At 48.9% G+C, this 22,628-nt stretch overlaps 1 protein-coding gene across 2 annotated transcripts in view; it reads right to left on the bottom strand.

Annotated features, from left to right (window-relative positions):
- LOC141155186 (H-2 class I histocompatibility antigen, alpha chain-like) overlaps window positions 1–22,628 on the bottom strand; it is a 146,167-nt gene that overhangs the window by 51,787 nt on the left and 71,752 nt on the right. For both annotated transcript variants that reach the window (XM_073641906.1, XM_073641905.1), the window contains exon 2: window positions 709–966. In XM_073641906.1, the coding sequence (XP_073498007.1) occupies window positions 709–966 (258 nt within the window). The remainder of the gene's footprint in view (window positions 1–708; window positions 967–22,628) is intronic.

Consider the following 22,628-nt stretch of genomic DNA (forward strand, 5'->3'; position numbering starts at 1 on the left):
TTTGTATTTTGGATGAATAATTTTAATATTACACATCTCCAGAGCTGCTGTCAGTCCAAAAGGTTAATAAATCTGAAACCTGAATATTTAAGAAAGTAAATGTGAGATTTTGTCTTTCTTAGGAGAATATCTCTGTGTGGAGGATTATTGGGCAACTCAATGAAAAACGTAAATTTTCCATCTTTTTTATTTCCATTTGTTAGGGCTCTTTCATTCAACTGTTTTTCCTGTATGAGTGACTATGAGCTTATCATGTATAGCTCCCACCCTACTTGGTGCCCTCCGTTTGGCTTCTCCTTTCAAGATGGCCACTGCACCGCAATGGCATGGAGAGTGGAGTGATGAGTCTAAACTACGTCTCCCCTGCCTATCATATACCACAGCACAAGGAAGGCAGTCTACACTCATCACTGCACTTCCATATGTCACTGTAGGACCCATGTTGAAAGCAAAAGGAACGGAACATTATGACAGGAGAAGTCCCCAGGTGGGGTAACCATAAGAGTAATGTTAGAGCAGAGAAAAAATGTGTGACCTGATAATGATGGACCTTTGTGTCCTATAAAAAAAGAAAGAATATACAAACAGATATTTTATTTGTAAAATGTCCAATTCATGTGGTTCAGCCGCACTAAAAAGTGCAGAATATACAGGTGCACGTACTGCAACATGGAAATAAAATGCTGGAAATATATGAAGGCTACTTACCCTCCGTGTGATTTGAATAATGTATGTAATCGTGTAGGATGTTTATCATATCTATCTGCGATGAATAAAATTCTTTACTTGCATCCAATAAAGTTTCATATGGACTTTTATACCAGGGAACGCGACGTTCCACCACTTCATCGTTGCTGTCGTACCACATTAGAGTGACGTCATCCAGCGTCCTACTCATTGTGTATGAAGTCATATTTGATGTCAAATCAGTGGTTGCAGTATCAAAGAAATAGTGAGAGTGATCGCCTGTGTGAGACATGAAATGCGCCGGGGCTGTAGTTATACTGAAATCACATTAATGTTACTCAATTTTTACCAACATTATGTTTAACCCTCTCCCACCGAGGCCAATTCTCCTTTTCGCACTTTAAATTTTTATTTCTCCATCTACATAGCTGTATGAGTGTAAGGGTCAAATGGGTCAGGATGTGGCACTGCGACCCTAGGCATAGGTGAAACAGTGTGTAGTTAGTCCCTTCAGATATTCTGTAATCAGGCCGCAGACCATCAGATGGTGCAGGAACACCCTGATGTATTACGATCACAAAGAAAAAAATCAGTCTATTTTATAAAAAGAGAACAGTCTTTACTTCTCACGCAGGGTGTGGGAAAGACTTAGTGCAGAGGGAAAAGGGAAAGGGAGCCTACACACTAGGGAAAGGGGGGAGTGGAGACTTCCTAGTCTGGTCTAGTGTCACCCTGTCTCAACTACCATCCCTATATTGGCTCTTCACCAATTGCCGCACGCGTGCCTCGCCCTGACTTTCCCTGGCGTATGGCTAAGGCTAGGGAAGGGAGGAGATGAGCACTAGTCAATCTCCACTAAGCTCTATAGACAACTAGGGTAAACAAACAGGGGGAAATTGCTGAGCTTTAGACTAATCCAGACAAATGCGCACAGGGCCTCAAGCTCCAGAGAGAAAGAAGTACTGCTCTTGCTAAAGCCTCACAAGCAATGCATATCGCCGGCACCTCCCTCTCAGACACACCAGGTATTTATACACCCAGGCAAGAAAGCTAATTAGCCAGAGGGAGGTAGCCCCTGGGTCCTAGAGACAGTCAGCCTCTAAGAAGATGTCTGTAATGCCAAACGTAGAGATCTCCTGCAACCAACTGCAGGGTGACTGTCACCTCTGACACACCCGTGACATTACTATTGAAACTGGTGTAATGTATAGACAAGCGATAGCAGGCACAAAGCTTATTAGTCACATCTTCATCTGTTTTACAGAGGCACAGACATTTGGGTTATACGTTGCAGCAGTTCACTTGTAAGCAACAGTTTAGCAATACGGCAAGCCTGTCCTGACCACTCCATTCCTTTTGTCTCAACTTCACTGACAACAGCCCTCTCCAGTGATATCCATGCCCAAGCCCGGCAAGTCCAGTATTTATTCGCTATAACTCACAGGTCTGGCCTACAAGTTGCCTCTAAAGCCCCACTCCTCTACTAGCTGCCTTGGGCCCACAACCCACAGCTCTATTTCTATCTTCCAGCTGTACTCACTACAGCTGAGTTCTCTTTCTGTGTCTTTTCCACTTCCTCACATGGGGTCCAAGATGTTCTGGCCGTATCACTCTGCCTCTGGAGCCAGTAACAGAATCTTGCTATCTCTGTTCTTCTTTCTTCACACACTCATTACTATGCGGCCTCATCTATCACACTCCTTGTGTCCAGACTTCACTTCACAACTAACTGCTGACTCCCTGTAACTAGGAAGCAACTCTCCTCTTATTTCTAAACACTCCTCACATCTGCGGGACTGACTAACTGTTAACTTTTCTGTGCCTGCATCCAGGGCTGGCGTCAGCACCCGGGCAAGTGCCGGGGCCCTGAGCAGGCGGAGGGGCCCACTCACCCTGCCGCGCTATGGGACCCGTGAGCGGAGGAGAGCGGTGTCAGCGCCCCCCCCCCCGCTTGCTCAGGGCCCCGGCACCCGGCGGCACAATACATACCTCTCCCTGTGCCTCCGCAGCGTCTTCCGCATCCTCTGACTGTGACGTCTCAAGTCAGAGGGCGCGGTGACGACTTTACACCGCGCTCTCTCCTGAGCCGTCACAGTGCAGAGCGGGAAGATGCCGGCGCGCGTGAGGAGTCCAGAGCAGCGGTGTTCTTCTTTCGTTGCTCAACACAGACTATTGTTTGTATAAACCTGAATGCTGATCACTTGAGGTGATATTGGTAATTGATGAAAAAAGAGATGGATACCCAATTGGATACTTGGGAAAAAGAAATTCAAATAATAAAAGGGAAAAAATTTCAGCGTGATATTACTGATTTTCAGTCAAATAAGGTCTATCGCTGGAAGTCATCTAACGTACAAAATCGTCGACCATCTTCTACGACATCTATGGTCTCTGCTGAAACTGAATTAAATGCATCTACAAGTAGCATTAGGGATTACCCACTTTGTAATAGAAAGAGAAGAGCTGTGTATTGTGCCAGACCGTATGGGAGGAGGAGATATCATTCAAAACCCCAGAAGAATGAGACTCCCTCGGACTCCGCCTCACTCAAGGTAATCAACCCAACACAGAATCCACAAGGGTTAAACGAATACACATAATTTGCCTCGTTTCTTTGAGTTAAATTCCATTATTGTTCCTCCCTTTTCTCTCTCCCTTTCGTATCTTTCTTTTTGTACATATTTGTTTTAATTCTTTATACATACAGTATATATTTATATATGTATGATTTTTAGTTGGTTTTATTCTCCCTCTACCTCTCTTTTGTTAATGTGCATACACATTAATGTGCGTACACAACAGAGTTGTGTACACTCTTGATACCTTATTTCCCTATTTAATATTCCTGTTGGCCTAAAGGGATTCTTTCATTTTTTTATCTACATGTGTGACGCACCCCCTGGGCCGTGTGTGTGGGGGAATACCCGGAGCCGGGTCTCCTGGGGGTTGTAGTCTCCGTGGCGGCGACCCGGTCTGTGCCCAGGGCGGTCAAACCAAATGGCCAGTCTATATAGGTTTTAAGGTTAATGTCCGACTACGCCACCCGTGGATTGCGGTCACTGAACCGCCGCTGCGAGGCAGACCGCTGAGGTCGGTGTTGTGTGCGCAGCAGAAAATGGGATAACTCCCCACGGGAGGAGTATAGCCTCAGGGCAGCCGGAGTGGATGATGAGAGTGATGGTGCACGAGCGCAGCAGAAACAACTCGGAGTCTTTGTGGTGCAGTTCAGGGTCTTTACTCACGGTTAGTACTCCAGGCCACTGCTGCAGACCGTGGCCGCCCGTGTCGCGCTGTGCTCACCAGGTGAGGGGCTCGGTCAACTCCCAAGTAGTTCCGGAGCGCTTTTCAGGATCCCCTCTATGTGTCCTTTCTCTGGCCGTTCAACCCCACTAGTGACCACACTTCTGTCTAGCTGCCTCGGGCCGTCTTGGTGGGCAAACGTTGGCCTCCGTTTCCCTGGCCCTATGTGGTGCCTTTCTAGAGGGTGTAGCGAGGGACTGTGTCACATGAAATGCCGCAGTCTCCGGTTCCTAGCTGAGGCTAGTTTCCCTCCTCCACTAGTTCGGGATCCGGTACCCGTCTTCCTGGCCTGACCCCCCTACTCTGGTAGCGGCGGGCGTGTGGTGGCTACCAGCCGGTCCACACCCCTAGGGTCCCTTCTGTCTTTCTTGGAGCCTACTCCGCTCCTCTCCTCTCTCTTCCTCTCCAGGCTCAGGCCTCCTGACAGGGCCTGCCGGTGGAGCAGAGCCCATGCAGCAGCTCTGCTCCCTGTCTTCTCCTCTCACTCTGACTCCCTGCTCCAAGATGGTGCCCCCCTCTTATACTCCTGTACTCAGTGCACCCGTGATCTACTTCCCCCACCCACACACTACCGGGTTCCACTCTCTAGGTGTTCCCTCCCCCCACTCCAGCCAGGGACAAGGTTAGTCGTGCCTGCATATAATGGGAGCACCGTCGAGCTGTCCCCCGGAAATGTGGTGTAGTGCATGTGGGTGTTAGGGTCCTGAGCCACGCTCCATCCTTACCTGGAAGTCAAATATCGCACATCTGGTTGATATGCAATACCCCTGTAGCAACCGAGCCCTCGGGGTGCTACATGTGCATTTGATGTATTAAAAAACCCTAAGGGTGTGTGCAGACGATCCGGAGCCGCTGCGGGTTTGATGCTGCAGACTTATGCAGCGTCAAACCCGCAGCGGCCAGCTGTTACAGCATAGTGGATGGGATTTGTACAAATCCCATGTCCACTTTGCGTCTCTGTGCACCCGCGGAAACTGACATGCGGTGCGTCTTTCCTGACCGCAGCATGTAAATTTCTCCTGCGGGTCCGCATGCGGACTTTCCCCATAGACCTAATCTCTATGAGAAAAGTCCGTAGGTTAAAAAAAAAAGAAAAAGGCGGAGCTCATTTGCATATCTGCGCGCGGCTCCTCCGCAGCGTCTGGGCCACAGGCTGGAATGCTTGTCTTCACATACCCTAAAAGCTTTCTTCACAGTTTTAATTGCCATCGCACTGGCCTATCCTGTACGTTTCGGGACTATCCCTTACGCCTATTGGAGAAGACATTTGTGTACCATGAATATCCTCTTGGACTTTGTCCATGCTCATTTGTATTGGACTCATGTATAAGATTTAGCCTTATCCACATTGGAGAAAACATCTGTACACCATCAAAATTTTTCTGGACTTAGGTTTTATTCACCTCTACTGGACTTCTCATATATGATTTAACCCAGAGATGGCCACTCATAGTACTATACATATACATATATATTAGCGTGCCATTTTTGCATGTTTCCATTTAGGTCTCCAACTGCTTTTCACTATTGTGATATTATTATAAGTGCACTTATCACTTTTTCGTTTTCCAACATCTTTTTTTCCCTTTTTGTTTTTAATAACACTCATGCTTTTTTGTTCTTTCATCTTAATAAAATCTTCTTGCACTTCGTCACTTTCCCCTGTGTTGTTTTCTCTTGGGGCACTTGCACCTTGATTCGTACATATGGACAATAAATGGGTTCATATCAGTCCCAATTCATTAGGTATATTGCACTTTATGTGCCTATTTGCGAGAGCTGCAGACAACTAGGTGGAAGCTGCACCCTAGTCAGTGTGAACTGTGCCTTGTTGAACACTTCTGTTTGGTGCTGGAAGCTGCTGGAGCTCAGGCGGAAGGGGATACCACAATTGGTTGGATCATGCCTCTTCTGTATATGAAGTCTGCTCTGGGAGAAAGGACTGTAATCTGTGCGGGTGAGCACACACTGACATATGTAATCATGATTAAATGCACAGGCCATGTGCAGAGAACCACAAGTATCAGTGGTTGCTTTGGACAATAGTTGTTTTGTTTGACCGAGCTGGAGATAGCTCAGCCGTGTGCGAGTAGGCAGGATCTGTTAGCACCTGGACAAGGCTAGTGATTTGTGTTTGAGTTTGTTTTGGTGCTGTGCAACCTGTGTAAAGCAATAAAAACTGCATGTGTTTGAACCAAAACTGCACTGCCTGTGTGAACGCTACCAAAAGTCAAATGCCTACCAGAGAGAGTGAATCCCTACAATTGTTGGATGAAATAAGGGTGTGAAATTCCAAAGAATATAGGCGATTGCTGTGTAAGGATTGGATGTGTGGCGCCCCTGAGGGTTCGGTCGCCACAGGGGTACTGCATCTTGTAAAAGAGGTGTGGTATCTCCTCTCCGAGGTAAGGATGGAGCACCTGTCAGGACCCCACATCTTCACTCAACAATACACCACTCTTGTCCTGCGGGGGGCTTTAAGGCACCGGTGTGCTGCCCCAGCCGGGATAGAGGAGATGGGGGGGGGACCAAAGATAGGGGGAACCTAGTAGTGGGTGAGGGTGGAGGACACACCTTTAAGTTACACTTCTTGATAAATATTTAATTAACGGCCATCTTAGGTTCAAGGTCTTTTGATTGTGGTCTTCACCGCTGAATGTTGCTTCCTGTTAGGACCTGCAGCCTGCTGAAGATACACGGTCCTCGTGCTCTGGCCTTGAGACGAGGAGCGGGTTAGAGTTAACGGCTGTCTCTACCCGGTCAAGGTCCCTACCTAAGAAGGCCTGGAGGGGAGCGGAGGAGTAAAGCTCCACAGGCAAAAGGATCCCAGGGAATATGGACGGAGCGGTATACGCCACCTGTACTCTCCACTCTGGCTTAGTCAGAGGGACTCCTGCTGCAAAAGGGGTACCGGCCCCCGATATCTGACTTTGCTACTTCGCGTCTCAGACGGAGAAGCTCGGAGGCCTTCTGGATCCCTAAGGGGGATATGGACGGAGTGGCGTACGCCACCCGTATCCCTTAAACTGCGCTGATGCAGCGGGAACCGGCCTTTCACCAAAGTGCATACAACACGCACCACATATGGACAGTTGAGGACCTAGTGGGAGATTCTAGGAACACTCTGGTGCGGGGGTCCTGATTGATGCACCCGGACTACCCGGAGCGTGCCGAACCCCCTTTCCTGTTGGCCGCAGCACGCCGTGAGGAGCAAGGAGAAGCCTTGCAGCTGACCTCTAACAACGTGAGTAAAGCTTGGAAGACTGCATCCATTGCCTCCGGTTCATTATTGCAGCACGACACCACACCACAGCACCTACTACTACTCCCCTGATCCTCCTGTCATCCCTGCCCTGAGGCCCTGCTCCGCCTGTGGGGAGTAGTACTATCTTCGGCTGCCACAACATCCCGCCTCAGAGGACTGCAGCAGCGCTGGTGGCGGATCACCAGACACCACAGGTGGCGTAGTCGACAATTAACCACTCATCCTCTAGCCCATATTTTTAATGTGTGCGCCCTGGGCACGGACCGGGTCTAGGCCGCGACAGCATTCCCCTTTTTCCACCGGCCCACCGTCCGAGTACACCTTTCCCAGGGAGGGCTAACGCTACCTGAGAAGTAGTGGGTCACACAGATGTCTTAGATAAAGGTTCCTACAGCATTGCAGACAGTCTGAAAGCATGGAGGAGCTGTCTGGCTGGAAGGTGACATTGCCTCAATATTATGGCGTTGCTGGTGCAGCTCAGGGAAGTGCTGAGAGATGGGAGCCATCTCTTTAAGTGGAGTTGTGGGGAGGAGAACCGGGATCCATAATATTGGGGCCCAGTGGACTGCAACATTGGCCTACGCAACGCCTATGTCAAAGAGATACCATGACAGAGAAGGGCCAGAAGATTTTGCTTTGGCATTGCTAGGGTTCATCAGTTTAGTTGATCTCTTGGAGCACTCTATCATGGATTGCCTAAGCTGTTCTTTGTTGGACACTCCCGTCTGGTATATATGCTTGCCAATGGCATTTGGGAATTGCCAGTGATAGTTCATTCTGCCTGGTTTGGAGTAGTTGTTTATCGTTTGGAGAGTTGTTCTGGAGATTTCTTTGTGGAGTTTGTTTGTGTGTTCATCTTCATCCTCTACTATTTTGTTTCACCTACCTTACCCTCCCCTGTGTTCCACTCTATTGTTTAGTGAGTGTATTTTGTATGATAGTAATGTAGTTTTCATTTACCCCTGTCTGACTTCCCTTGCCTGTCTGGTTAGTGTAATCCTATACACTTCGGCCTCACACCATCCTGGGTGGGTGTGGAAACAGCTAAGGGTAAGTCAAGAGCATAGCAAGTCACGTGGCCCCGACATCTCCATCTTCTGGGGTAATCTGGGGGACAGGGATAGACTAGGGCACCCCCTAGTGTGAGGGATAAGGAAGGAGCCCCTTTCACTGAGAAATCCTGCAATAGTACTCTGACAGCCTACTTCGCCTACCTTGCCTGCAATGCAGTTCATCATCCTGGTGAGGGACCTCAGGAATGCCAGGTGACTGTGGAACAGTGTCCAAGTGATGGAATTTCGGGACTCAGGGAGTTTGGTTACCCTGGAGGGGGCCACACTTCTGCATATGCTAGTCGCTGGGGTGGGGGTAAGGTGTATCAACAGCAAGGCCAAGAACTATCCCTTGATCCAGGTCGCCATATGCACAGACTGTGGTTCATGTCCCACAAAGTGGGAGTGGTAAAGGACTTGTTGCATGCTATGGGATTTGTGGGCTTAACTGGTAGTGCCCAAAAGTCCATTATGCAGCCAGGAGTCAGCTGTGGTGACAAGGTTACATGATGTACTCATGATGTGTGGGGGTGTACATGTGGTGCCCCTCTGGGTCCAGTTGCCACAGAGGTACAGCATCTCACCCAGAGGTGTGGTACCCCACTCTCAGGTAAGGAGGGAGTACTACCCGGGACCCACACACCCACATCCAATACACTCTACTTCAGTAGGGAAGGTCGAGATTGCTCCTAAGGGAGAGCACAGTCCCTGGTCCCTAGCTGGAGGGTGGAACTAGGTAAAGGAGGTGAGTGGAGGAAGAAGCTCAGTGGAGCACAGAGGGTAGGAGTATAAAAGAGAGGGTGGAAGGTTCTGGAAGTGTTCAGAGTCAAGTTGGTAGCAGGAGCTCAGGAGGAGCTCTGGTCAGAGGAGTGGAGAGAAGAGTCGGGCCTAGTGAGAGAGGCCCAGGAGGAGAGAGGAGCAGTGAGGAGGGCTCCAGAGGAAGACAGAGGGGATCCCAGGGGAGTGCAGAGGCCACCTGTGCGCCCGAATTCATGCTGACGTGAAGGGATCAGGCCGCAGAAGGGGACCGGCCCCAAAACTAGTAGAGAACAACCAGGCTCAGCTAGCCAACTGGAGGCTGTAGCATTTTCAAAGTGTTGCAGCCAAAACCCACAATTACATCGCTGAAAAGGTGGCCACATAGGGTCCAGGGGACTGCACGTCGCCCAACAAGGCCCAAGGCCACTGGCTTGGGACACTGATTGTGAGGCGCAGGGCAGGAGGGTGAGAGCCAGCGCAGTGAGACGACCAGGAAAGGTACATAGAACAGGGTCCCGTTTAAGTGCTCCTGAGATACCGGAGAGATTGCTGGATCCCTACCCCGGAGGACACAGGACGACGTGGGCGGTTACACACCGCTAACTGTAACCTGGAGTCTTGAACAACTGTGAGTAAAACCTGAAGACTGCACCCAACTGTGTCCTTGAATAATTGCTGCGCCATCACCAGCCCTGCACTACACCGCACCAACAACATCTACCTCATAAAATCTCTATATCCTGCCCTGGAGCTAAGCTCTGCCTGTGGAGAGCTGAACCAACTCTGCGGCGTCACCATCAGCTCCAGTGGATATGCACTGCAGCGGCGGCCCCATATAGCCGCATACCACAGGTGGCGTCACGAACATTATCTCTAAAAACTTTATTCCCCTTTTGTTATGATCTTCAACATGTACTAAGGAAAGATAAGGGAAAACTGTCCCTACAGTAAAACTAAGCTGAATCCCTACGATGTAGCGGGCTGCCTGTTCCTAGCAAACATACCCGCCTTAGTCCTCTGCTAGTCTGAACGAAGACCTATAGCATAAGGGGAGGGGTCCCTAAAAGAACTAAGGACTGGAACAAAAATAGGACACCTCCTAAACAGAGAAGTTGTTGCAGAACACAAAAAGACAAACAGACAAAAAGGTACTAGAGGCCCCAGAAAGACCAAGTGAACTGATAGAGAAAGGCACCGAAGCACCTGGCTAGAGAAACAGTCAAAAAATGAAGTCCAGCACAGCCAAAAGGGCGGAGTTGGAATATAAAGGCAGAAAGTCACGTGACCGCAAAACACAAGATGGAAAAAACAAACAGGAGGGTTCTAACACCTTTTCTTTAATCTTTAATTGACCGCCCTGGGTCACGGACCGGGTCTCTGCTACAGTGACATCCCCAGCACCAACCGGCCCAGCTACCGAGTACCCCACGGCCCAGGGGGCGCGTCATACTCATGATGTGTAATGACAAGGCCACATGATGTGCGGTGATGTACATAGGGTGTGCAGTGTGTAAGACTGTGTAAAATGAGTATGCAGCCGTATGTGTCAGCATTGCTAGTGCAGTGTGCACTGTGTGTGAGGCTGTGTGTCTGCAGAGCTAAATGGTGATGTGGCAGAGCCTGTGTGTGATGTAGTCTGTAGGTAGCAGAACATTGCGTGTAGTCTGTAGACAGCAGAGCTCTCCTGTGAAAGTCGGAAATAGCAGAGCCCTGTGTGAAATATGTGGTGTTCACCAGAATCTGGGAACAGATGACCCCCTGATGGCACTGTGGGTTAGCAGGTGTACAGTGTCCATTTTAGGACCTGATCAGATATCAAACTCAAACTGACATCATTCTGATGTTTGATTTTGATATCTGATCATGTCCTAAAATGGACACTGTACAGGTGGTGTCGCTTAATGCCTACCGGAGAGAATGAATCCCTACAACATTTTATTTTTCAATACCAGTAGGGGACTTTAACCTGCATTCACGTTTTCTATATACTGCAATTCTTTACTATTGCACTGTCTATTATGAAGTCCAGCTTGATGCTGGGGTTGTAAGGAGTAGCAAGATGGCAGCAAGGGGGCTGTCAATAGGACAGAGTACTTTTGTGCAAAAATTAACTTGAATATATTTGAGAAAAATGTCACTACTTTTTAAAAAGTTGCAATTGATGAATCAGCTGAAAACATCGGGAAACCCCAAATCTCGTGCACAACGGCGACCATAAAAAAAAGACAAACATAAATAGACTTTTAAACAAGGTGCAAATTTAAAAAATATGATGCAATTGTAGCGCCCCGAGGGTTCGGCCGCTACAGGGGTATTGCACCTCGCCCAGAGGTGTGGTATTCCACTCCCGGGTAAGGATGGAGTATGGACCAGGGCTCAGTTAGCTGCACACATACACACTCCTCATTTCCGGGGGACAGCTCGACGGTGCTCCCATTAGTATGCAGGCACGACTGACCATGTCCCTGGCTGGAGTGGGGAGGGGGGAACCTAGTGATGTGGGAGCAGATAGGGGCTGGTTTCTGGGCGGAGGTAGGAGCTCATTGGGTGCTGGTCACCTGAGCTCACACACACAGAGGAGGTATAAAAGGTGGGCACCATCTTAGAACGTGGTTCAGTTCAGTGAAGTTCAGTTCAGTCTGTGAGGAGAAGACAGGGAGCAGAGGCTCCGCAGGAGATCTCCTCCAGAGCCAGGCCTAGGGACACAGGCAGGGCGAGAGAGAGAGAGAGAGAGAGAGAGAGAGAGAGAGGAGAAAGGAACAGAACAGAAGGAGAAGGAACCAAGAAGTGGAAAGGCCCAGAAACACGAAGGCAGAAGGGACCCTAAGGACCCAGGAGATTACGGGTGACGGGTCAGGCAAGAAAAGGGTACCGGATCCCAAGTTGGTGGAGGCAAATAATCGTCAGCCAAGAACCGGAGGTCGTGATCATTTATTGGTGCGACCCCCTGCTAAACCTGCTAGGAAGGCACCATATAGGATAGCAGGAAACCGGGCTCACGTCTGCCCGTATAGATCCGCGGCAGCTGGACAGAAGTTTGGTCACTGGTGGGGCACGAGCCAGAGAAACGATAGAAGGGAGTTCTGTGCCATACTCCTGAATTGCCTGGGGTTGACGGAGCCCCGCACCTGGTGGACGCAGCACGGCTTGAGCAGTCCTACTTGCGCAAAAGTGACTTGGATAACAACAGTGAGTAAAGAACCTGAACTGCAACACCTTGTCTTTGTGCTTCCTCGTCGTGTCAGCACTAACGGTACTGGGACGCCCTGCACCATCACCCCCAGCATCCACCTACACTGCCCTGAGGCTACACTCTTCCCGTGGGGAGTTATCCTACCCCTGTGCTGCACACCAACACCAGCCTCAGTGGTCTGCCTCGCAGCGGCGGTTATCCCTGACCGCAATCCACGGGTGGCGTAGTCGGACATTCATAACTATACTAATAGACTGCCACAGCATTTGGTCTGATCACCCTGAGCCACGGACCGGGTTGCCACTACTACCCCCATCGGCGCTGCATGCCAGAAGGCCCGGTTCCGAGTACCCTACGGCGAGTCACAATGAAAAACAGGTGAAGAACTACACAAAAAGGCACAAATGTAATAATGAATCGAAACCTAAAACATCCTCTGCAGCCACACTCTAAGGTTAATCATTTAAAGTACCACATAATACTGTCCAGATATGAAAGTTGGTTCAGCCCTCCACAGGCAGAGCTTAGCTCCGGGGCAGTAAGTGGTGATTTTATAGATGTTGCTGGTGTAGTGCAATGCAGGTGATGGCGCAGATAATGACCAGTCCACAACTTAATGGCGTTTTCCTCTTATCTTTACTTGCGGTTATTAGGCAGACCGGGGCACGGGTACTAGCTGGTAGTAGAGGTCCGGGCGGCCTGGAAGCAAGTTGGGAATCCACCTTGCCAGGTGAAGTTGGAGGCCTTCCCTCTGCGCTAATCTCTTTGGCCCTGCTGGTTATAGCTGTGCTGTGGCCCTCGTCCCTGAGTAAAATGTCTTTTTTCTCACCCGTATGGCAGGCAGCTCGGGCCTTCCTCAAGTGTCGCTCCCACGTGGCGGTGCTGGGCCCTATGGTGCTGCTGAGCCTCCGGGCGTCTGATGGGGCCAGGAGACCTGCAGTCTCCTGCCTTCCGGTTTCTGCTGCTGGGCCTTCAGTGCCCCACAACCTCGGACTCCGATGTCTGGTTCTTCTGCGCTTCCCTCTGGGGTGAGCTTATTCACAGCTCCACTCACCAGGTCCTTCTGTGGCACCCCAGGCCTGGTTGCCACAAATGTGATTAATCTGCGTCTGAGAGCAGGAGGGAGGTTCCCCAGTTAGGGACAATTAGCATGCAGCACCTCTTGTCCCAGGCCAGTAGGGGGAGCAGGCTGCCCTATAAAAGCTGGAACTGGGGCAGGGTTAGAGAGACCAGAACCCACTTCTGAAGTGACAGAAGGGTTCCTTAGAGGAAGGGACAGGTCAGCAGCAGCTGAGGAGTCCGTGAGGCAGAGGAGAGACTGCAAGCCAGGGACAGAGGCGACGAGAGCCGGTCCTGGCAGAGAACCAATCTAACCGGACATTGGGGTCCGAGGCTGTCCAGGTTATCATTCCCAGCTGCAAAGAACCAACCAGCGAGGGATTTCAGGTCCCTTGGCCTAAGAAGCCTGGAAGGACAAGCAGCCCCGGAGGCAGAAGAGTCCAGACCAGCAGCCCAGGAGAGTCAGACCTCTGCTGATAGTGAGCCTGCCATGCCTGCGGTAAGCCAAAGGACGCGCAGACAGCTGCCCGACCTACCTGTAGGCCATGCAAGTATCTGCACCCCCAATAAGAGTGAAGAGAGCCAGGTTAGACCACCACCAGACAGTGGGTTACGTAGGTCAACCCGGAGCACTAGGGGACAGATACCCTTGCGCTGGAGAATATAGGATGTGCCAATAGTTTGACCTGTATATATTTTCCTGTAAATGATGCCTAATGTTGAAAAAGGTTTACAAAAGTTAATTGCATGACCAGTAATTATGTTTTTCTAGTTTCTCCTAGTGACAAATGGACTAACAGGTTATGAACTTTGAGTAACCGGGACTGCTTGTAAATAATTGCACAAGGTGCCTTCTTTTGAAGCTCAACCGCGGAAGAAAGACTGTCCAAGCAAAGACTGTCAAGGACTTGGGGGTTAGGACAGATCCCCACCCGGTTTGAGCCTTACCTGTTTAAGTGACATGGACACCCGGTCACAGACCACACTGTGACCTAAAGAACTCAATTGTGTTTTGTTTTTTGCCATTTATTAATGTTGTGTTTATGGTCGTGCATATGTTACCCGGTTGTTTTTGCCAAAAAGGCTTAGTCCCGGAGTACTAACTTTTACTAGGGGGGAAAATGTGGCACCCCAGGCCTGGTTGCCACAAATGTGATTAATCTGCATCTGAGAGCAGGAGGGAGGTTCCCTGGTTAGGGACAATTAGCATGCAGCACCTCCTGTCCCAGGCCAGTAGGGGGAGCTGGCTGCCCTATAACAGCTGGAACTGGGGCAGGGTTAGAGAGACCAGAACCCACTTCTGAAGTGACCAGAAGGGTTCCTTAGAGGAAGGGACAGGTCAGCAGCAGCTGAGGAGTCCGTGAGGCAGAGGAGAGACTGCAAGCCAGGGACAGAGGCGACGAGAGCCGGTCCTGGCAGAGAACCAATCTAACCGGACATTGGGGTCCGAGGCTGTCCGGGTTATCATTCCCAGCAGCAAAGAACCAACCAGCGAGGGATTTCAGGTCCCTTGGCCTAAGAAGCCTGGAGGCTCCGCCACACAGAGGGACCAGTACAGCGAGGAGAAAGCAAAAGGTACCCAAGGCCCGAGTCGCAAGCTATACAGGCGAGAAGTGCACGGCAAGCTCAGGGACGTGGGCTATTACACCACGAAGAGGGGGATAGTCAGAAAGAGCATAGAGAGAACGGTAGGCCTACACACTCACCATGAACAGTGGGGCTCCCCCGAATGCTCTCAGACACCCAGGCCTATTCCTAACCGGTACTACTGTTGGGTCATTAATAACAGCTACAATAAAGACCCAGAAACTTTTTGAAATGGACTCTGATCTTTTACTATTGCGGCCACCACTATCACCCCCAGCATCCACCTACACTGCCCTGAGGCCACACTCTTCCCGTGGGGAGTTATCCTACCCTTGAGCTGCACACCAACACCAGCCTCAGCGGTCTGCCTAGCAGCGGCGGTTATCCCTGACCGCAATCCACAGGTGGCGTAGTCGGACATTCACAAATCTATAAATAGGCTGCCACAACATTGGTCTGACCACCCTGAGCCACGGGACCGGGTTGCCACTACTACCCCCATCAGCACCGTACACCAGAAGACCCGGTTTCGAGTACCCCACGGCCCAGGGGGCGAGTCACTTCCTCGTCGCTGTCCTGTCTTCAACTTCTCTCAACTCACTCTTCCTAACCCCACCTCCAGATTCCAGTTGCTAAGGGGAAGAGCTCCCCTTCCTGGTCTGGAGCCAGGAAAGTGTTGTATGCTGGTATACCTGATTAGGGGACCCTTCCTTGCTTCCAGGCATGGCATAACCCCTTGTGAGGGAGGCATTGCCACGGTGGCAACCGGACCCCTGGGGTGCCACAAAAGCCTTTCTCAAGATCAGAGAAGCTTTACTAGACCAATCCTCCATGTACGGCACAGAATAATAAATGTGAAAAGAAAAGAAAGGGCGCATGTGTAGACTCACAGGGCTATTTGCTGAATTTAAAAAGTGCCAGTACACTCACCTGTGAAGGTTGTGTACGTCTACACAACCAAGATTAAGCGTGTAATTAATGAGGCTCCGGGTCACCTCTATTTGTAGTACCGTCCTGTCGGTGTTTGCCTTTCAACTCCGTGCTCCTCAAGTGGTCACACGATCCTGCTGGACCAGATACCACGTCACCGCAGGTCCTCAGTAGTTTAACCCGGTGGTTGGATACCGCAGGTCCTAAAACATCCAAATAGACCAGGCCGCTCCTGCCGCTTTAGCTCCGCATGGAGATATCTCACAAGTAAACAATGGTACAGCGGTCTCAGGGAGCGCCAAAGGAATACTGGACAATTTAGTAGATGTCAACCGACTTTTATTCTTCCTCCAATACCACTGCCACAACGCGTTTCAACGGTCTAAGCCGTCTTCATCAGGTGGGGTAACAGAATAATAAATAACCTTACCTGCACAAGCAAAGTGAACAGACACCATAAGGAGAAAAACTTCAGCTAATCTGTATCGGATCATGTTGGTGCAGCCGCCTGGTGTCTTCTTCTTCTCTGTTATAACCTGAGACTGGCACAGTTCACATTACTGCCACACTCTTTATAAAGCAAAACAATGGCTGTAAGCTGTATCTCCATCCTCCATGTAAGTCCCTCTTATACCCACATGATCACACAGACGGGCATTGTCTAAAATATCACTTACTAGTAATATACTCCATAGACTAAGTAAAGCAGAGGGCATATTTCAATCTTGCTAATGAATACTGTTATTACCAGGATATCAGATGTGAGAATTTAATTTGGGGGTCTGAAAGAACACAGTAAGAAGATACAAATCCCTTTTTTCACATGAGACAATATTAAGAAAAACAGTTGGAGAATGAACATCTAAAAGGTAATAAATCAGAAAATTGGTCATGAAGCTTATATCTTACCACTTTGAAATTTTGTTCTATGTCATAATTGCACCCAATCTTTTTATTTTAAGGCCCGATGCTGCCTGGGCAAACACCATATGAATAAAGATAAAGTGGGGGCAAGTGATATGACAGCGTCCCCTGATCTGTCCAATTCAGCACAGCAGCAGATAAAGTCAAGAGAAAAGCTAAAGAAGAATTAATGTGGGCACATCGTGTGACCACTGCCATCTTTATTCCTATGGACATCATATATTTATATGGGTAGCAGAAGGCTTCGAAATAAAGAGCTGAGTCAGCACCGAGGTGGTATAGTGCCTGCTAGCATAAAACACAATTGTTTAAAATCCTCTGTTATTGAGCGGCATCTCTTGGTTTGGATGGAACATACATGTTACTCATTTTGGCCCCAAACCACTATCTTCTGCTTTGTGTTCCTCTTTGCCTCTCCTGTTTCTTTTATGGTTTAGGTGGTCCCTAAAATCACTTATGTATTTTTCTGACTATATGATGCACTTTTTTCCTCCAAAATTTTGGAGGAAAATGTGGGGTGCGTCTTATAGTCCAAATGTTGGGGGGGTGTATATTTATGTGTGGTGTGGGGGGAGCGGTATCAGTGGAGGAGCAGGGCACAGGAGGCAGCAGCTGCCTGCTGCAGCCTACACTGTCCCCGCTGCTAAGGAAAATGAATATTCACTGCTCCCCACGCCCATGGGGCGTGAGGAGCAGTGAATATTCATGCTCCTTAATAGCGGTACACAGTGTAGCCTCGCTGCGGCTCCTGCTGCTGCCGGCTATCTCCTGTGCCCACTGTTAAAGGACATGAATATTCAACCTCTCTCCACGCCCATGGGCGTGGGTAAATACTCATGCCCTTTCATGAGCGGGCACAGGAGATAGCCGGCAGCAGCAGGAGCCACAGCGTGGCTCCGCTGTGTGCCGGCTATGAAGGAGAGTAAAGTCACTGCTCCCCGCGCACACAGTCCCGGCGTGGGGAGCAGTGACTTCCGGCAGCTGATCTCTCCATGTGAGCCGCGCATGGCAGTGACGCCATGCGCTACTCACATGGAGAGATCAGTGCGGGCAGACAGGACACAACGCTGGAGGAGAGAAGAAAGGTGAGTAGGAGTGTTTTTTTTTTTTTTTTTTTATGTGCAGCATAAGGCTGTGTTCACACGATGCGTATTTCATGCGTTTCCGCGGCGTTTTTGCAGTTGCGTAAACGCCGCGGAAACGCATGAAAAACGCATGGTAGAAGGGAAGCAATGTTCCCCAATGGAAATCCGCATGTGCTGTGCCCATGATGCGGATTTTTCCGCAGCGTTAACGCTGCGGTCAAAAATCCGCAGCATGTCAATTAATTTTGCGGAAACGCGGCGATTTCGCCGCCATTGACTTGCATTAGAACGCGCCAATTCCGCAAGACAGCATTTGTACTTGCGTAATTGGTGCGTTCTAATGTGCGGATGGTACCCGGGTGTGGAGGAGAGGAGAGTCTCATCCACACCCAGGTACCATTAAAAAACCTGTAAAAGAAGAATAAAATAAAAAATAAATGTATTCTTACCTTCTGTCGGCCCGCGCTGCGCTCCCGCTTGGTTCCCGGCACTTGCAGTGAGTTGTAGGACCTGCGGTGACGTCAGAGTCATGTGACGGGTCACGTGACGCTGACGTCGGCAGGTCTTTCAATTCAAAGTTGCCGGCGAGGGAGAACAGATTGAGCAGGACAGCGCGGGCCATCAGAGGTAAGTATATACACTCTCTCGGTTCACACTGTATAAATCCATGCTGTTTGCATGGATTTATATAGTGTGACCTAGTTGTCAAGCACTTTCCAAGTGATGCTAACATCGCCTGGAAAGCGCTTGACAACCCGCATGCGGAAACGCATGTGAATCTGCATGTGGATCCGCATGTATTCTGCAGGAAAAACGCATGCACAATCTGCATGCGTTTTTTCTGCCAGGGAGATGCAGAAATTTTCTGCTTCATTTCTGCATCGTGTGCACATAGCCTAAGGAGGGGTGCCATACATACCAGGATAGGGATTAGGGGTGCCATGCATACCAGGACAGGGATGAGGGGTGCCATGCATACCCAGGACAGGGATGAGAGGTGCCATGCATACCAGGATAGGGATGAGGGGTGCCATGTATACCAGGATAGGGATTAGGGGTGCCATGTAAACCAGGATAGGGATTAGGGGGTGCCATGCATACCAGGACAGGGATGAGGGGTGCCATGCATACCAGGATAAGGATGAGGGGTGCCATGCATACCAGGATGGAGGGATGCCAGGCATACCAGGATGGGGATGGGGACCACGTATAAAAGGAACGGGAGGGCATATATACCAGGATGGGGGATATTGTCAGAATTGGGGGACATTACCCCTATACCAGTGTCAGCAGAAGATCCCCTCCCCCTTAAAAGTGCATCATGACCACATTTTTTGCTTACATTTTTTTTTTTTTCTTCCTCTAAAACCTAGGTGCGGCTTATGGTCCGGTGCATCTTATAGTCTGAAAAATACGGTAATCCACATCGTGAATTATTGTTACCCATGTTTAATTATGTTTTTGAAGATCTAATTCATTCCTTGTCAGTCATATATCTATGATTATGTGAGTCGCTCATGTGATTGTAGATGAAGCATAGCTGTTCAGGCGTCGTATTACTTCGCTGCAGTGTCTTATCATGCAGGATTTATTCCTATTGACCTACAGCAATGTCCGGATACGGTAGCTGTGTGCACCTATCTAGAATTACTTTTGTATATGTTTTCACTGGATCGTATGTTTGAGCTACATTCAAATAATAATTGTGATTGAAGAAAAGAGTTGTCGCGTCTCTTGATTTATACGGAATTGTAGCTGTTCTATCAATCCCTTCTATAACATAAAACAGTGAATGAAAAACAGAAAATCACAATTCTTTATAGCATTGTACACATTTACCCGAGGATGACCAACTCCTTTTAAATAGAGTGAAATATATCAATGTGCTATATTCATATAAATCATATTCCTATGAAGCAAAACTAAAATCTGGAAGAGCAGTATATAGGAATGTCAGAGTGAAAACCAAGATCGGAGCCTTAGGAGTGTTGGAAGTAATGAAATATAACCAAGTCGGTTAATGGATGTAGTGCACCAGCAATAGATCTCTTTCGAGGAGTCAAACAGGGATGCCCTCTATCACCCCTTCTATTTAATCTCTCTATAGACCCCTTACTACGCCACCTATTGCAGACCCCTACTTTTAGGGGACTTATGGTGGGCTCTAGAGAGTTAAAGGTAGCGGCATTTGCGGATGATATTCTGCTGGTAGTAACTAACCCCAAACAGGTCCTGCGTACCCTTATACGATAATTAGAAGATATAGGAGGATTATTGGGCTATAGTATCAATTGGGATAAACAGAGCTGATGATGCTATGTGGCCCCTCCAGACCGTTATGGGCATCGGGATTCCCTTGTCAATGGACTACTTGCTCTTCAAAATACTTGGGAATACAAGTGACAAGACATCCGGCTAAATTGTACAAAACCAATATTAATTTACGTATATCTCAACTTAGAATCCACCTTGGCTAAATGGAAGGATTTTAGTCTGTCATACTTGGGTAGAGCTAATTTAATTAAAATGACAAAATTTCCACATCTTCTCTATCTTTTCCATACTCTCCCTATCTATCTAGCTCCTAAAGAGGAGAAACAGATCAACTATTTAGACCGCTCATTCATCTGTGAGTGAAAAAGACCCCGTATAGCCTTTAAATTACTCCAACAGCAGAAGGGAAGTGGAGGGATAAACTTCCCTGATATTAAGGACTATAACCTAGCATCCCTATTCCAGGTGGTGGTGGACTGACTGGGAGGGACATTTTGCTATGCCCAATACGGCCTGGACTGCTGCCTCACACTTGTGCTAGCTCTTCCTGCTCTCTTACATCTCCCTTATACTGAATTGTCGGCTGAGACAAGAGCGAATCCACTCCTGGTGTCTATATGGAAGGCATGGCAGGAAATACGCTGACAATTTCGGCTCTCTCCCCAGGCATCTCTCCTCCCATCTGTTGGTAATCCTCATTTTCAATATGGACAACCGGACCCCTGGGGTGCCACATTCCCCCCTAGTTAAATTCAGTACTCGCGGACTGAGGACAACTTAAGAATTAACAATTAACAATAATAACAATTCTCATTACAAATAGTTTACAAAGTCAAAAATTACAAAAATCCAACAAAAATTGGTAGTAGTCACTGCGGCGCTTAGTCTTTACACCGCTATCCGGGAATTGTCTTTTTCCGGATAACTGAAGTTTGGTTGGTGGGAACTGCCTCAACCCACTTTGTGTATCGTCCCTGGGTGTGGCTTCAGGGCACTCTGTTGGTGGGCCTGGTTTTCGGCCACGCCTGCGGTTTATTTTCAAGGCCAATTATTAACTATATTCAACATTGTCCTGACCACACCTAGTCCTGTGGTCCAATTGTCCATAAGTTTAACAACTATATACTTTACATTTTTATTCTCTTACACTTTAGTTTCTTCAGCGGGCAGGGAGCTGACCTTTAGTACTACGGGTTGATCTACGCAGTACATTTGTTGCAATGACCTACCCAGGTCTCTAGTGTCTACCGCTGGTGTGGTGCGCTCAGTGTGGACTACACTACGGTTTGTCTGAGGTAACACTGGTAAGCTTGGTAGTCTTCTACGAACTCTTTGACTCACCATGGGTATGACAGGTTCACTGCTAGCAGAGGGTTGATTCTCCTGATCCGCTGCTGATGAAACATCTGTTTCTGGGGCCGACTGGTCTTCCAGATGTTCTGGAGCCTCTGCAGCTTCCGGTGAGGCCGCTTGGAGAAAGGTCAGGACAGGTACCACAATTGCTCTGTTCACCTGCGTCCAAGACCGGGAAAATGCTCCAAGGATTGTTTGGATTGTTTCTTCCACATTTTCTGTGGGCTGAGGCCTGTCTTGGTCTTCTTGTCTGTGTTTCAACTGTTCAGGGCATATCTTCAGGTGGTCTCTTGAGACTGCCGCTGAAGTTTCCCCCCATCTTTACTGATGAGGCACACATTGGTGTTATCGAAATTCGAAGGTAAGACGGTGTATGGCTCAACCTCCCACTGGTCATCTAACTTGTGGACTCGTCTTTTCTTCTTAAGTACCTGTTCTGCAGGTGATAAGGGAACGGCAGGTGCGTGCTGATTATAAGTTTTCTCTTGCTTCTGTCTTGCCTGGAACAAACTTCTCTCAACACATTCTTGCACCATGCGGTATTGTTGCTGCCGCTCTGTATCCCAATCTGCATCTGGTGATGTTGTCTCGGGTGTTAAAACTCCCATGTCTAAGTCAATGGGTAGCTTACCAGGTCTTGCTCTCATCAGGTAAGCGGGTGTACAGTTGGTGGAGTTCACCGGGATGAGGTTATATAGGTCCACCAAATCTGGTAACCTCTCTGGCCACAGGCTACGTTCTTCAAGGGTCAACGTCTTCAACAGGTCTATTACCACCTGGTTCATTTTTTCACACAACCCGTTGGTCTGGGGATGATACGGCGTCGCCCTTATTTTCTTGCAGCCGTACAAGTTACAGAATTCCTGGAACACTTCTGCTTCAAAGGCTGGACCTTGGTCGGTAAGCACTCGTTCAGGGTAACCGTGCGGGCGACAAAAGTGTTGTTGAAACGCTTTGGCTACCGTCTGATCTTTCACTGGCACTACTACCAAGAACCGGGAGTAGTGGTCTACTATGGTGAGAGCGTAGACACAGCCTGACCGGCTTCGGGCTAGCTTCACGTGGTCCAAGGCTACGAGTTCAAGTGGTTGTTTGGTGATTATGGGCTGCAGGGGAGCCCTCTGGCTATCACAGTCTTTCCGTCTCAGGTTGCATGGACC

The sequence above is a fragment of the Phyllobates terribilis genome, unplaced genomic scaffold, assembly GCF_046119375.1.
Source record: "Phyllobates terribilis strain yellow unplaced genomic scaffold, ASM4611937v1 Scaffold_7__3_contigs__length_470593459, whole genome shotgun sequence".
Taxonomy (NCBI): Eukaryota; Metazoa; Chordata; class Amphibia; order Anura; family Dendrobatidae; genus Phyllobates; species Phyllobates terribilis.